Genomic DNA, 14,838 nt, shown 5'->3' with positions numbered 1-14,838 from the left:
TATATATATATATATATATATATATATATATATATATACATATATATATAAATGCAAACATCCAAATATAAAATGAAAAGCTGCTAATAAAAAGAAAATACATTACTGATGTGGAAAAAACTCTTGCAAGTAGGTTTTATGAATCTTCAAAACAAAAAATTGTGTTGTATTAAATAATTTTGACACTGGCTTGGTTGAACATCATGTTGACCAAATTCCCCTATTTGTGTATAATTATACAGCTTACTTTTTTGCTATGTAAGTATTATTACCTTTGCGCTTTTCAGGTTATTCTAGTGTTGACATATACCGCCGTGGACTCAACAAAGTATAGAATTTCTTCCATTTGTTGTATAATCCTCCCAGATTGAATAAGCTATAAACCACATTTTTTATGACAGATAAATGAGAACGTAACCATTTTATAGCCATCACTGTCAAATGTAAATACAAACACTGACCTTATTCAACCATACACTTGAAAAAAAATTCTTAAAATAAGTGCATTTGTTCTTGAATTGAGAGGGAAAGTGAGACACTTTGCAAATGGAAGAAGATGATTTACTTTTAAAATAAGAAAAAGAATGTTATTGTCTTATGTCAAGTGCATATTATCTAGTTATCTTATTTTGAGAGTAAAAATACTCATTCCATTGGCCAATCATCTTATTTACCTGCTGAAATTAGGGGTAAATACACTTTTTTACATTTTTTTTTCTTATTTTTTCTAGATTGTTTTTGAAGTGTAAATAGTTCGGTGGGGATAAACAACGACCTCTGACTGCGGCAATTTTTCAGTCCAACTTTTCTTAAGTTTTCTTATCACTGATTCTATCATTCCTTTCTTATATAATCACCTCATCATTTGAACTCATTTGAAATGTTTTTTTTCTATTTAGTTGTTTTACTGAATTATTGAATTACTTTTATGCCACTGTAATGTACTCGTCTGTTTTTTTTTCCTATCAAGCCTCTTTGTTTATGTAAAACACTTTGTGCTTTATAAATAAACTTGCTTATACCTGTATCAACTAAAAGTCCATTAAGACAAGAGCTCTTGGCAAGACTGCTTGTTTGGAAAATATTTTGCATGATTTCAGATAATACAACTAAAAAAATAAGACCAAAATACTTTTAGGTAAGATATGCTGATGAAGGTTCTCAGTCATCCAGGTCATAGTCATTCCGTAAAAATAAAAAAAATAAAAATAAAAAATTTAGGTAAGATATAAGATTGTAAGACTTGGTTAGATTGACATTTTTTGCAGTGTGGAGTTCTGCACTTAAATTTTTCTGATGTATAAAACAATCCTGGACTTTGGCAGCATACCTGACATCTAAAATCATCTAACACCAAAAGTTTTAAAAAACTCAGAAGTCTTTTTTTACTGAGAGTTTTAATCTGAGGTTTTTCCAGACATAAAAAAAAGCTTTAAATCATGTTCAGAAAATATGTTTTCTTGTAAATCAGTGCCAGGGTGAACTGTGTATGCATGAGTGGACTGAGCGACCTGAAAACAGCATCAGATGCTGGGGTGTGTGACCTCTCTTAATGAGATGCTAACAGATGTTTCTGGTTGGACTGCGTCCATATGGCAGCAGGAGAGGCTTCCAAAGACCCAATCACTTTGAAACCTCTACATCAATGTCTGTTGTCACCTTCACATTTACATAATACAGGGTGTTTTTAAATGAGGTTGTACTTCTGAGGGTTGAGCTGTCAGTGATTTCTATGAAAGACTGGGCGATGCAGTAACCTCACCCTCTATCTGAATTTAAACTGTTTGCGGAGTTTTATTTTTAACAGTAAAACACTTCATTTTGTGCTACATTTTGGGGAAAAATCCTAATTTTCCATAAGTGCAGACCTGCAGTTTTGTCTGTGATGCCGCCTTCTATTCGTATCTACCGTCTGATATAAAAACAACAGACAGATTCACATCTTTTATTTATGAATCGCCTATTTAAGAAGCATAAGTGACACTTTATTTAATACTCTTATTGTTCTTCAGCAATTAGCTGAGCATGTCTTATGGCAAGTCAGGTTATGTAGGAGTACTAACTCAAAGTGTAATTTTAAAGTACTTTATGAGATAAGGGAAGAAAAAATAAATAAATAATAAACATCTACCACAGGAGATCTGTATTTTTTATAGGGTTGAAACAATTAATCGGATTAATGCTGATTAATCGATTATTGAAAGAATCGTCAACTAATTTAGTAACTGGAGAATAGAGACTCTAAAACAGGCCTTAATCTGATAGAGCAACCCACTTAGAGCAGTAGTTATACCAAAATTGTAAAAAATAATTTGTAAACATTTTGCATTTAAGATAAAAAACTTTTTCGTCTTTCCATACACTCTATCCAGAATTCCTCAAGTGAAAAAGTTTTAGTTTCACCTGGTTTCATTTCTAAAAAAGTCGTCTTTAAGGAAACTTTGGCTCTCCAATTATTAATCGATTAATAGAAAAAATAATCTGCAGATTGATCGATGTGCAGAATTTGCAGCCCTAATTTTTTTTTTTACCAACAATGTGCCATTTGAAGTATTAGGTTTTAAAATGAAGATAAAAGAGAATAAACACTTTTAATGGGTTGCTTAAATATGTTTTTGAAAATTATATTTGAAAACCAACATTATTTCCGCTTAAAAAAAAGATTTTGATAAATAAATTATTAGTCAATTTATTTTTTGAATTAAAAATAACACTCTATAAGAGCCACAAACATTACATGACCTTTTATCGAAATAGGATAATTCCAATAAATATATTGGGAAAAAACATATTTACCCACTTAAAAAATTTTTAAAAGGAAAAAAAATAAAATAAATATATATAAATATATAATTCTCTGAAAGTTACAGTCAGATTATTGATCCAATTATTATTGGGTAATTCTATGTACTTAGTCAGTACAGAAAATGCTTAGCCATGCATTTTTTATGACATCTAGTGTTAAAATAATTAGCTAGCTCTTTGTCTTTTTAAGTGACAAAGGGCCATTGCTGAGTTTCTAAAGAGCCACTTGGGTTCCGGAGCCACAGGTTGAAGACCCCTGTTCCTCCATTACCTACTTCCTTGTATATATTCCTTTTTTTTCTCCTTTTGTCCATCTTTCCTTCCACATATAGTCACTTATTCCATATTTAAAGTCACAATTTCATACTGCATTTTGAATTTCAAAAGGAACAAAAAAGGACTAGAAACTCTGGAAAGTTAAGTCTGATTTTGCTCTCTTGTTTTTGCTCTTTCTGTTGGATTTTTTATTGTCTGTTCCTCCGGCTAATGATAGCTTCTCCGAATGATGACAATGCCAGCAGAGTTCCCTCCTGCCTCTATTCTGGTTTCTATCCTCAATTCATAAACTATAGCCAGGGAAACAATATCTGTCACTCTGAGTGACGGAGCGGTCCGAAAAGACGGTGTTAGAAATGAAAGATATCAGCAACAATTCATCACTTCATCATCACTCTCGCACAAAAAGAGCTTCTTTGTTAGAAATTCATGGGTAGCACTAATGTGTTATCAAGGGGGAAGGAAAAGTAGGAGAAAGACGTAGATCTGGACACACATAGATAATTCCCAAATCAGACATTTATGCTAAACTGACCAGTGGATCAGGTTCCTAATTAGGTCCAAATGAACAATTAGCTGATTGGGTTTAAAAAAGAGCTGTCAGTCAGATGACAAGAGAGCAGGGATGAGCAGAGATAAAAGCAGGGAAGAGAAAGAGACAAAAATATCTGGATGACAGTCCCTCTGGATAGGTAGACACAAGGATAACACATCAACTAAAGAATTTGTGTTTCTTTTTCACACCTTCATGTGTGAGAGCGCATCTTTGTGTCTGCACACAAAACACACACACTGTTGAAGGAAGCGCAACAGGACCATTATTGCCCTTTTAAGTTGCAAGCAGAGAAAGAGTGCATTCGGCTTCTGATTTACTTATACTTAAGCCAAGTGGTTGAGGAACATTAACTCAGTGTGACCTTGTTTGCAGGGAGGAGCTGATGATGGAGGACCTTTCCATTAGCAGACATTGGCTGTGTCCAAACCTCCACCCTAATCACTATATAGTGCCCTATATAGTGGTTATGCCATTTTAAATGAGTATACAAATGTCTACAAGATGAAAAAGTAGTGGACTCGAAATTTCCCACAATGCATCTTGAAAAGTAGTGATCATCCATGGTCAGTCTACAAGCAGATATATACCGGAATGCACTGCGAGGAGAGCTCGCAATGCAAAGCATTATGGGATGTGCTGCTAATAATTGTCTACATAATTGGACTTTATTGATCTCACACTGGGGAAATTTACCTCTGCATTTAACCCATCCCCTTGGGGAGCAGTGGGCTGCCATTTTGCAGCACCCAGGGAGCAGTGTGGGGTTAAGGGTCTTGTTCAGGGACCCAGAGTGCAGGCTATGGGGATCGAACCGAATACTTGCAACTTTCTCAGAGCAAAAGTGCCCTACTCTAACCACTAGGCCAACTTTTTTTTATCCAGTAGACATTCGGACACTAATCTAAAAATGGCGTAACCACTATATAGTGCCCTATATATTGATCAGGGCGGACACTCTGACACAACCAGTGAGTGAGTGAACATACGTCAGAACATGTGGCAAGAGCGAATGCTTGGATTTCATAAACGCAACACGTCCTATTCAGACTGAATGTAGCATATAGATATAAAACCTAGAATTATTTATAAGCAAAATAATAATAATCTGACAATCTATTGTTTTTTACCATAGCAGGGTTAGATAGCTTAGCAGTAACACAGATGTGTATTTACCAGATTATCATTCTGAGTGTTGTAAAAAACATGAAAAAAGTAGATCTATGTAATCATGCTGCAGATCTACATGTTTATTGTTAAAAGTAAATGTTTTATTTACTGACCAAACTGGAACCAGACAATTTTATTTTGCTTAAAATAAAAATATGTGTGAAATCCTGGGGTCTGTTTTTTGCCTCTGAATCTCTCTTAGATGTTCTGCTTTAGCCTCCTCATTTCACAGAACAGTTGCCTATAATTGATCCGCAAACTTGTACTTTTTTTTATTATCATAACTTTATCTTTCTAATATTTTTCCCAAAAAGTTTAAGCATAATTCCTTTCCAAGTATGGTCATTTAATCAATTAGATTAAGCAATAGCTGCTTTAAAACTAGCAAACATTAGTATAGTGACATGGGATGTCAAAACAGCTTCAATGTTGTGTGTTTAAGCAAAGCTTTATGTAAAAAAATGTCATCCAAAGTGGGCAACAGCAAGAGTTTAAAGAAAAAGGTGTCAGTCTGCATGAGGGATGTGGAAAAATAAGCTAGAAAATAACTGGAAATCTACCATAAAAATACATTTCCTAGCAGCGGATATTTTTAACACAAAGATATCAGAGGACGTGCTTTTTAAAATTGAAGACACACACTGTTTCTTCTTTGACAGTCTCCCATTTTGTGTAGGCGGTGCCTATACAGTAAACCCCCATTGCAGCCATACGTCTGCAAACTCACGTACAGAGATGAAAGGATGAACGTATGGAGGCCTAGAGGGTTGGGTGAGATCCAAATAAATCGTTGCAAACCAAGACAAACACTGATCTGTGCGTGACTCAGGGTCAGCCCACCTGTCAGTCTCCCTGTCCTTTCTCTGTCACCCTCTCACATGCAAATGTACACTTTTCCGCCTGATTCCCTCACATAGAGGGATCATTATCTTTGGCACTTTGCAGACACGCCGCCATGACGGGGTTATTATTGTGAAAGGGACGGCACTTAGCTCACTAGCCCTAATTAATAATGCAACCTCTGTGTTTAGGTGTGGGTTCAATGTGTGCGCGGCAGCTCGCTCACCCTCCTTTGATGTAGTCCAGAAAGGTGACTTCAATGTCCACTAGGAATGACAGCAGCGTTACCTGGAAATGATAGGCTGACAGTCAGCGACTGATCCCTGACGGGACAAATAGAGCATTTCTCTAGAATTCAATAAGAACCCAGTTCCATTAAGCTGGATGAAAGAGGCTGCATGAAATGAGGCACAAAAAACGCATTTCAGATCTTTTAATCTCAGCTCAACGCACTGAAAAAAAGAAGCAGTTTAATTTCCTCCTTACCGTTCCAGAGTTTTTATAGTTTTTCTTCTTTCCTTTTTTCTTGGGATTCACCACCTAGAAAGGGAGGAGATCCACGTGTTGAAAAATTTACTCAAGCAGGTGAGCAGGGTTAAAGTTAGATTTTCATTACTCATAAATTCAAATATAATTTTATTTTAAAGTACGAAATAAAAAAGGATATCTCTACTGCAAACTTTAATTATGGAACCTGCAGAAAAAATAGAGGCTGTAAAGAAGAAAGGAAGGAGCGCACACAAGGGAGGAGGAGAGATACAAGAAAGTAAGGAAGGACAGTGAAAAAGGGAAGAGAGGACAAGCAAGGATCCGAGGAAGGAAAGGAGGAAGCATAAAAGCATAAAAAACAGGAAGAAAGAATGAGACAAGGAAGGACATAAGGAGGCATATAGGCAAAATGAAGGAAAGACGGGAAGGACATAGTAATAAAAGTTAAAGAAAACACTAATGTATTTATTCTATTTATTTCTATCACACATTCAGAGGTAAAAAGCATAATTTGTTTCACAGAAGCAGGTATTTAAATACTAAAAAAGCAAGAAAATGTCAAACATATCTCAGAACAGAACTTTACTGAATAATATCAACTAATTGGGCTATAATATGATAATAGTTTGTCACCTTCCATTATTTTTCCCTGATCTGCTTCTTTTCCAGGGGCAAAATTTACCTGATTACTTACATCTGGTTCTCATGCTACTTTTTTTTCTCCTCCAGTAAATAAAATCCTCTAACTATTCTCTCATCCTCTTTTATTTCCTTGCTGTTTTTTTGATTTGGTTTCATTTTATATTGTAAAGACTTTTTTGTCCTTTTGTCCATATGGAAATTTTCTAAAGCCTCCATTCGGCTGCTCTGTTTCACCACAATTGGGCCCAACTACTATAAACGAGGGAGAAAAGAAGGAAGGACACAAGGAGGCATGGGAGGAAGAAGGAAGGACGAAAAAACACAAATAAAGGAAGGAAAGGAAAGATGAAGTCTGGGATAGAAGACGGACTTACACGTGGATGTATGGAAGGAAAGCAGGAAGGACATTAAGGATGAAGAAGTTTCTAAAATTGAATATAAAGCTTTCATTTTTAAAACTTGGGCATCTCAAAGTTGGGATCTCTATCCGATTTGCAAATGGCTATTTGAAGTCAAGATAAATTTGTAAACTATGCCATTTTTTACTTTTAAAAATGTTATATATTACTGCTTAATGAAGCCGATACAACACAGTTAATGAAAAAAATCAAAAACTACTTTCCAAGCGTGAGAGATCAACATTTTAATAGATGTTTTTCCTTGAAAGCTTTTTAACTGGTAGCATCATGGAGCTGCCTTTGAGCACCATGTCACACATCCACTATTAATGTGAATTTACAACACAATCACACCTCAGATGCCTCCCAGAGAAATTAAAGTCAAGCTTTTAATATAGTTACTTTACTATTTTTTTTTTAAGATTATTTGGATGTTGGCCTCAACTAATGTCATCTGAAATAAATCTATCAGGAGTTCGTAAAACATTCAGGTGCTTCAGTAATGCAAAGGAGTCAGACAGAAGCAAAGATGAAACTCCTTTTGAATTCCAAACACTGAATCCTTGCTTCCTGGCCTCATTAAACCACGCCAAGGTTAAACAGAAGGGGAGGGCATAGAGGAAACAACCGACAAAAATGTGGATTTTTTTATGCTTTTCTCCTTGGTTATCTTTGAGAAAGCACCCTAAAGCTGTGTGTGTCCTTGGAGGTGAAACAGAATGTGGTTGTAAAACCAAAATAAACACTCTAAGTGTGTTTTTTCATGCAACTATCACCCTCATATTACACTGAGGGTGTCCCCTCTGTGCTTTCCTGTTTCTTTCCTTTGCTATCCAGTGGAAGCTGACAACCCATTACAGTATTAGAGCATAAAAAAAAAAAAAAAAAAAAAATACAGCATTGATTTTATCTTTCAAGCATCCACTCTATTGTCTATATTTAAAATAAGCAGATAGATTATAAAATAAAGGATCAGCTTTGAAGAAATATGCTCACTCACACTTACCTCATAAACATTAAACTGGCTCTGTCCCATTGAGAGCTCTCTGTAGCTTGTGCTGAACTCTCCAATAAAGTCATGGCTTTATTAAAAAGAGTAAACAAGAAAAACAGATGGTTATTCCTCTGAAAACTCTGACTTTTATACACTCACTCTACTTCAATTAGCTAATATTTTAAACATTTAGTTTTCTGGTCACACTTTAGATTTCTTTAAAAATCACTACTGTCTTTTAACCCTCTAAACAAGCAGCAAATATAAGCAAATGGATGATCACATCTGGTGTTCCTCAAGACTTAATTCTCAGCCCACTTTTATCTGATATCTACAAGGCAAGGCAAGGCAAGGCAAATTTATTTGTATAGCACAATTCAGTACAAAGACAATGCACAGTGCTTTACATGATTAAAATACAGGAAAATAAAACAGAATCAAAGCAAGTAGGGAAAAATAAAAATAAAAAATAAATAAAATCTACATGCTTCTTTTCGAATATATTAGAGCTTTGCATAATTATTTCCTACCTATGACTCACGTGAGTAAATAAATGATTGCAAGATAGTGATTTTATAATGTAATAACATAAATAAGTGGGCAATAATAGGCCGTAAAAAAAAAAATCAAATTTATTTATTTATTTATATTAGACATATATATTATATATTAATATAATATATATATATATTATATATTTATATTAGACATTAGACTGCTGAATGTTGTGTAAAATGGGTTATTTTATTTATATATATATATAAAAATAATAATAAAATTTATGTTAGAACTGTAAATAAACAGTAATATATTTGTATTATTATTTTTTTAATGTATTTATTAATGTTTTTCAAGGCTGCACTTTAAAAAATGAAATTTTCTGGCGCTTTTCTAAATAAAATTTCTTTTTGTTTACATTCATGTATACAAAATGACCGAATAAATCTGTCTAAGTCTAAGTTTATATGGCTAAAATGCAGAAGTTTTTCAATGGTGGGGAAAAACAAATATCCCCTACTACACCCAAAACGCACCATCCACACAGTGAAACATAGCAGTGTGACACTTTTCTTCAGGAGATTTAGGAAAGTAAACGATTTTCTTGAAAGTTTTTCATTTTAATTAATAAAAAAACATGTTTAAAATCATTGTCTTTCTCTCCAAAAGGGAGTTTCGTATAAATCACCACTACAACATATTGAGGTTTTTATGAATGGACAAAAATGCAAAAGAGCTGAGATACGGCAATGTGAACGTCAAACTTTTCTTAAATGTTTCTATTTATAATTACCTGCCATCCCGGTCCCAGTCGTAAACTTCAACCTTGATTGTTCTGGTTGGAAAAAAGCAAAGTTAAAAAATGAAAAATGTTTCTTAAAACTATACAAAGGGGTCAAAGGTGAAATTATTATTATTTTTTTTTTTAGAAAGGAAGAGCCTTTCTGCTTTTTATCTTTAGTCCAAAATGTAATTTACCTGCCCTTATTTATCTTATATAATGCTCTCTTCTCACCTTGAAATGCATTCATTTCTCGATGTCATTATATCTTATAAGGAAATTAGAAAACAAAAATAAAGAGCAGCCTGAAAGGATTTTTGATGCGTGATACTATCTCTCCATCTGCCAATATCTTTCACAGAGGGGTCTCTGACGAAAACAGAAGAATAACTCATAGAGAAAGGAAAGGGGATGAGCAGAAGAATAAAAGTACAAGCATCAAATTATACCAGAAACAGCTTTCTGCACTCAGCCAGAGAAAATGATGAGCCCCTCTGTTCATTTAGTTTGTCATTTTGAGAGAAGACAGCAGAGACAGATCTCCTGTGCTCCACTGTAGAAGTCTGTAACTAGACAGGAATTTCCCGACTGGGTTCCGATCTTACATCTAAGCCATCCTCAAGTGATATCCAATTAGAATCTAACTGCACTTTTCCATTTTGTTCATCTTGTAGAATAAGGAGTGGAAATGTAGGTCCATCAGTGCATTAGGGAGAAAGAAAGATGTACAATAAAGCAGGAGGATGGGCCTGACCAATACCGATAAATTAGACAGATGGTTAGAGTGCTGTCTGTGTTACCCTCTTTGTGCTTTTTATCTGTTTCTATGTGTGGCCAGGTCTCGTTAAAACTGTTTTTCCAAGGAAAGCATCTTTACGTACGAAGCTTTGATGATGCAACATGGAGCTGACAGCGAGTTCACTCATGGCCCCCCTGCACACAGGCATTGTGACCGAATGCGATTTTTGAAGAAAAGAAAGACAGTCCTTTGTTTTTCCAGCTGAGCTCGCCCTTATCTCTAGTCTCAGGCTGCAGACTGGTGTGCACCCGTCTTCGTGCGCTGCGCATACAGCTCGCTGAGTCCCCCACTGATAAGACACAGAGCAACTCAGCTCCACCAGTAAGCTTATTTGACCGAACTTCAGATCAATTCTGCTGTCTGTTAGTTCAACTGAGATAAACCCTGTTGAGAGCTTCTTTGTGCCCTTTTCACCACTAAGCTGGGATCAATTTATTTGTTTTCTAACTTGATAGAGTTGAACTTTGCTTTATGTAACCTGGAAAGAACTTGCGTTCCAAAGAGGAAAACACAGCATTAATCTAAACCGGAAATGCACAACAACACTCTGCTTCCCCGTCCCCACGTGTTGCTGTATATTACAGGTTAGCTGGCTGAAAAATGAAAGAAGTATTTATTTATTTACTACTACATTTCTAAAAGACATGTCCTCACATCTTAGCCATACAGTAGGGTAGGTCTGCTGGTCTGCACTGCATATGGACCGATTTATTCTAGAAAAGCTTCCTAATTAACTCATTTGCAGGGATTATAATCCTCACATTGTTAAGGTCACAAAGAGGAGACAACCAAGGTAATTATTGTTTGAAAATAAAAGACAAAATAATTAAAACTATAACAAAACATTTTTGTTAATTTAAATAAAAATTTAAACCTGAAAAAAAAACTTTAATAAGTGTTTAAAAAGTGTTAAAACTAACTGAATGTGTCTTTATCATAATGCATTAATGGGATGACGATTAATAGACATTTTTTTCACTGTAATGCATATATAAATAGAATTAAAAATATGAAGTCAAAACTACATAAGAATAAAAACTTATGAAAATGTATCATTGGTGGCAGCAGTTAACCATCATATCAGAAAATCAACAGAACCAGAGAAAGTAGAAAAAGGATATGAATGGTAAGAAGAAGCATATCAGTCATTTTTTCATTGCTTTTAAAAGTATTTAGGAAAATGTTTATGTATGTTTTCTGTTGGTCTTATTTGGACATATTCTCTGTTTTTAACTGACCGTTTTTCTTTCCAAAATCCTTCAACGTTGAGAAGTACAAACTGATTTTGAGGGAAGACAGCGCCAATTCATTCTTCGCAAAAATAGAAAATAAGTTTATTCCAAATGTAAAATATATTTGACAACCTTTTAAAAATACAACAAATATCTCAAATTAGTTTGGTGATGTGAAATATTTAACTGTCACAAAAATGACATAAATTAGTCATATGACAGAAGTAAATAGTTTCTCTTACTTAATCACTTGATGCATTCCAAAAAAGAAGAGAACATGTGACAATGTTCTTTCTTTTTTAATAAACAGGCCTTAACAGACTATTTAGTTTTAGGTATAGAATAACAAAAATAAAATAATCAAATAAATCAAACAATATTTATGTAGAGAATAGTTCCAAACTTGAAATTACTGAAAGGCTTTTATTAAAATAAATTAACAGTGATTTAACAAAAAGCAGACATTGTTGATTACCATTCACTGGCTTTAGCATTTATTTAGCGACAAGGGATAAAGAGGCAACATTTTCTTTGCCACTCTTTAAAATGGGAAAAGGCAAGAGAACAGACAGGCTATTTAAGTAAAGCTTTTGTAAGAAAAGAGCTCATTGTTTAACCTTGCAGAGCAGCGGGAAAAAAAAAATCTCAATAGATGACTTTTAGAGAAGTCCAGCAATATTTTAAGGTGGGGTTATAATACATAACAAAAGATGAATTCATTTCCAAGGATTAGGATGTGCTTCAATAGAAAAACAAGCTGCATATGCTGCAATCCCTGCATTTCTTCAGCATTTTAGGCCTGAAAGGTTGTATTTCCTACTTGTTAGGACTCTAAATCCTGGTTATCTTAACAATCTTTAACAATAAGAACCACTGTGGAGCTATTCTAACTCTTCAGTGGCTCTACAGAGAGCTAAAAAATATATGTTTCCCAGCAACAGTGTCTTAAATCCTCAACAGGATTTATATCCGATTTCCTGATTCCTGTTCCTCCTGGGCTAAACATGCAAAGGTCAACTATCCCTCTAGTATCCACTGATCTATGAAGGTATCAGGGTAAATGGGGTGAATAAAAATGCATTAAGTAGCATATTTTTTCTTTTACTTTACAACTAAATTGCTAATCTGTATTGGTTTATCAAACAAAATCCCACTTATAGGAATTAAAGCTAGAAATTGAAATGTGACAGCATGAGAAAATGTTCAACTGACGTGAATACTTGCGACATTAAGGTGCATCAATGTTTACCTGACATTGCTAAAAAGCTGTCACCTCCTCTGGATGTTTCACAGAGCCGACAGGGAAGCTCTCATCCTGCAGCCCAATGAGTTTCATCATCAGTTTGCCAAAGCAAATCAAAGCTAATCGCACCATTTAACTCTGTCTGCACAACCAATAAATGGGATCTCTTTAGTTTGGACAAGGTCCAAACGACTAAATCACACAGCCAGAAAATACCATTAGCGCTTGCCAAAAAGACTGAGGAATCAATCTGAATGCTATTATGGAGATAAGAAGCAGGCTTTTGGATTCTTATAGAGCGCCACACCAGTATGCTGCAGAGGTTGTATTTTCAGTCATTATTTCTGCCCCTGTGGTGAAAATGTTAGCGTATTCCCTCTGTTGGTAATCCTCACCCAATGTAGACCATGCCTTTTCCACATGGTGGGGAACCATATTATTTACTCTCCTTGTTATCATCCTCGCAGTGAAACAGAAACAACAAATGATCATGATCAGCTCTGTCACATAATGACGGCTTCTATCATTTCAAAGTAATTCTATTAATAGCTCAAAAAGGGGCCTTTATGCGGCTATAATGTGGGGTGGTTTTTATAAACACACCAGTCTGAAGAGGCCATTAGCAGGACCCTGCAGCAGATCAATATGGCTACTCAAGGTACATATTACCCTTAAGATTTTGTTTGTGTACTGTTCTGAAAAATATGTGATGGTGATGATGAAGATGCTTGAGGTAGTGGTGATCTAGTACCCATGATGCAGGGAGATTTACCTGTCGTAATCCCCATTGCAAAGAGCTCTGACAGGGATCTTAAAGGCTTGCCACACAGGGTTCAGCGTGTTCTTCACCACCTCAGTCTTGTGGCAGATGGTAAACCTGTAGAGAAATAACAACAAGTAAAAAGTGGTAAACATGACCAGATATGACCAAAATTTGACAGTTTTTATCTTAATTGGCACGACTTACCAGCTGGATAATAACTAAACAACCCAAATCTAAGGCTGTGTCCGAATGTCCGCCCTAATCACTAAATAGGGCACTGTATAGTGGTTACATCCTTTTATATGAGTTTTACTATGTCTAGTGCAGGGATTAGCAACCCAAAATACTCAAAGAGCCATATTGGACCAAAAAAACAGCAAATAAATCTGTCTGGGGCCACAAAAATATAAAAGTCTTCTAAATGCCTTGCATACACTTAAAGCCTGCAACACAGGTTCTAAGTGTATTATCCCACTATAGAAAATTACTATCTGGGCTTAAATGTATAATAAGCATTCATGATTAAATGTTTACCCCCTGAGCAAATGTAAATAGCAGCATAAAGGTGCGAGAGGAGCAGTGAACGCTCTCACTGCGTGGAATTCACTGCCCTTCACCTCACGATTTAAGTTTTGTTGTATTGATGAAATTATAGAAACACGATAAAGAAATCTTTCTATGGTGGACGTGTTTCTATTGGGAGCAGTTGATTGAGTCATGAGGAAAAAAGCAGAAACTGACATCCATCAGAGCAGAGCTCTGTCACCCTGAAATCCCACATCCTCCGTCACCAGCGTTCCTTGGTGAGATTTATATTTTTGGGATTTGGGGAAAAAAATGGAATAACATAGCTGCATCAGAGCACTACCTGTTTGATCTGTGGATGGTTTTTAATCCTTGCAACCAAACTAACAGCAGTAGTGGAGTTTGGAGATGCAATCCACTTCTTAAATCTATCTTTGCTCTCCTAATTTATCCAGAAATTCTGCAGTTGCACTTTTTGGTGGTCGGCTGCATATTTAGCCTTCCCTGGAAATACCTTTCCAATTTTTTCTTTTTATTTTTTGACAACCTCTCATTACAAAGCATAAATGCAGGCAATCCTTTATGGGGCCAAAATGGTAGCTTTAATATTTGCAAATGTGTGTGGAGAGTTGTGTGTCTGTACAACAATCTGCAAATGTGTAAAACTACTTGTGTGTAATCCGTTTTGCAAATGTGTAAAAAAATCCACAAATCTGTATTCAGATCTGCAAATCTGTAAGCACACACAGAGACACTTGTGTCTGAAGTATTTTTGCTTCAAGACCCGGCAGCATGTGAGCCTGCGCAAGGGGTTACAAATCGCGAAAATA

General features: G+C 35.2%; 1 protein-coding gene across 1 annotated transcript in view; it reads right to left on the bottom strand.

Moving 5' to 3' along the window:
- Positions 1-14,838, bottom strand: part of LOC107099168 (copine-8-like) — a 104,334-nt gene that overhangs the window by 18,628 nt on the left and 70,868 nt on the right. Inside the window, exons 8-12 of the mRNA XM_015397191.1 lie at positions 13,493-13,682; positions 9,459-9,500; positions 8,180-8,255; positions 6,131-6,184; positions 5,871-5,932 (exon numbers count right to left, since the gene is read on the bottom strand). Of these exons, the coding sequence (XP_015252677.1) occupies positions 5,871-5,932; positions 6,131-6,184; positions 8,180-8,255; positions 9,459-9,500; positions 13,493-13,682 (424 nt within the window). The remainder of the gene's footprint in view (positions 1-5,870; positions 5,933-6,130; positions 6,185-8,179; positions 8,256-9,458; positions 9,501-13,492; positions 13,683-14,838) is intronic.

Source organism: Cyprinodon variegatus, unplaced genomic scaffold (assembly GCF_000732505.1).
Source record: "Cyprinodon variegatus isolate N-32 unplaced genomic scaffold, C_variegatus-1.0 Scaffold28, whole genome shotgun sequence".
Classification (NCBI taxonomy): Eukaryota; Metazoa; Chordata; class Actinopteri; order Cyprinodontiformes; family Cyprinodontidae; genus Cyprinodon; species Cyprinodon variegatus.
Note: the sequence above shows the minus strand (reverse complement) of the source record. Positions and strands in the feature narration are given on the sequence as shown.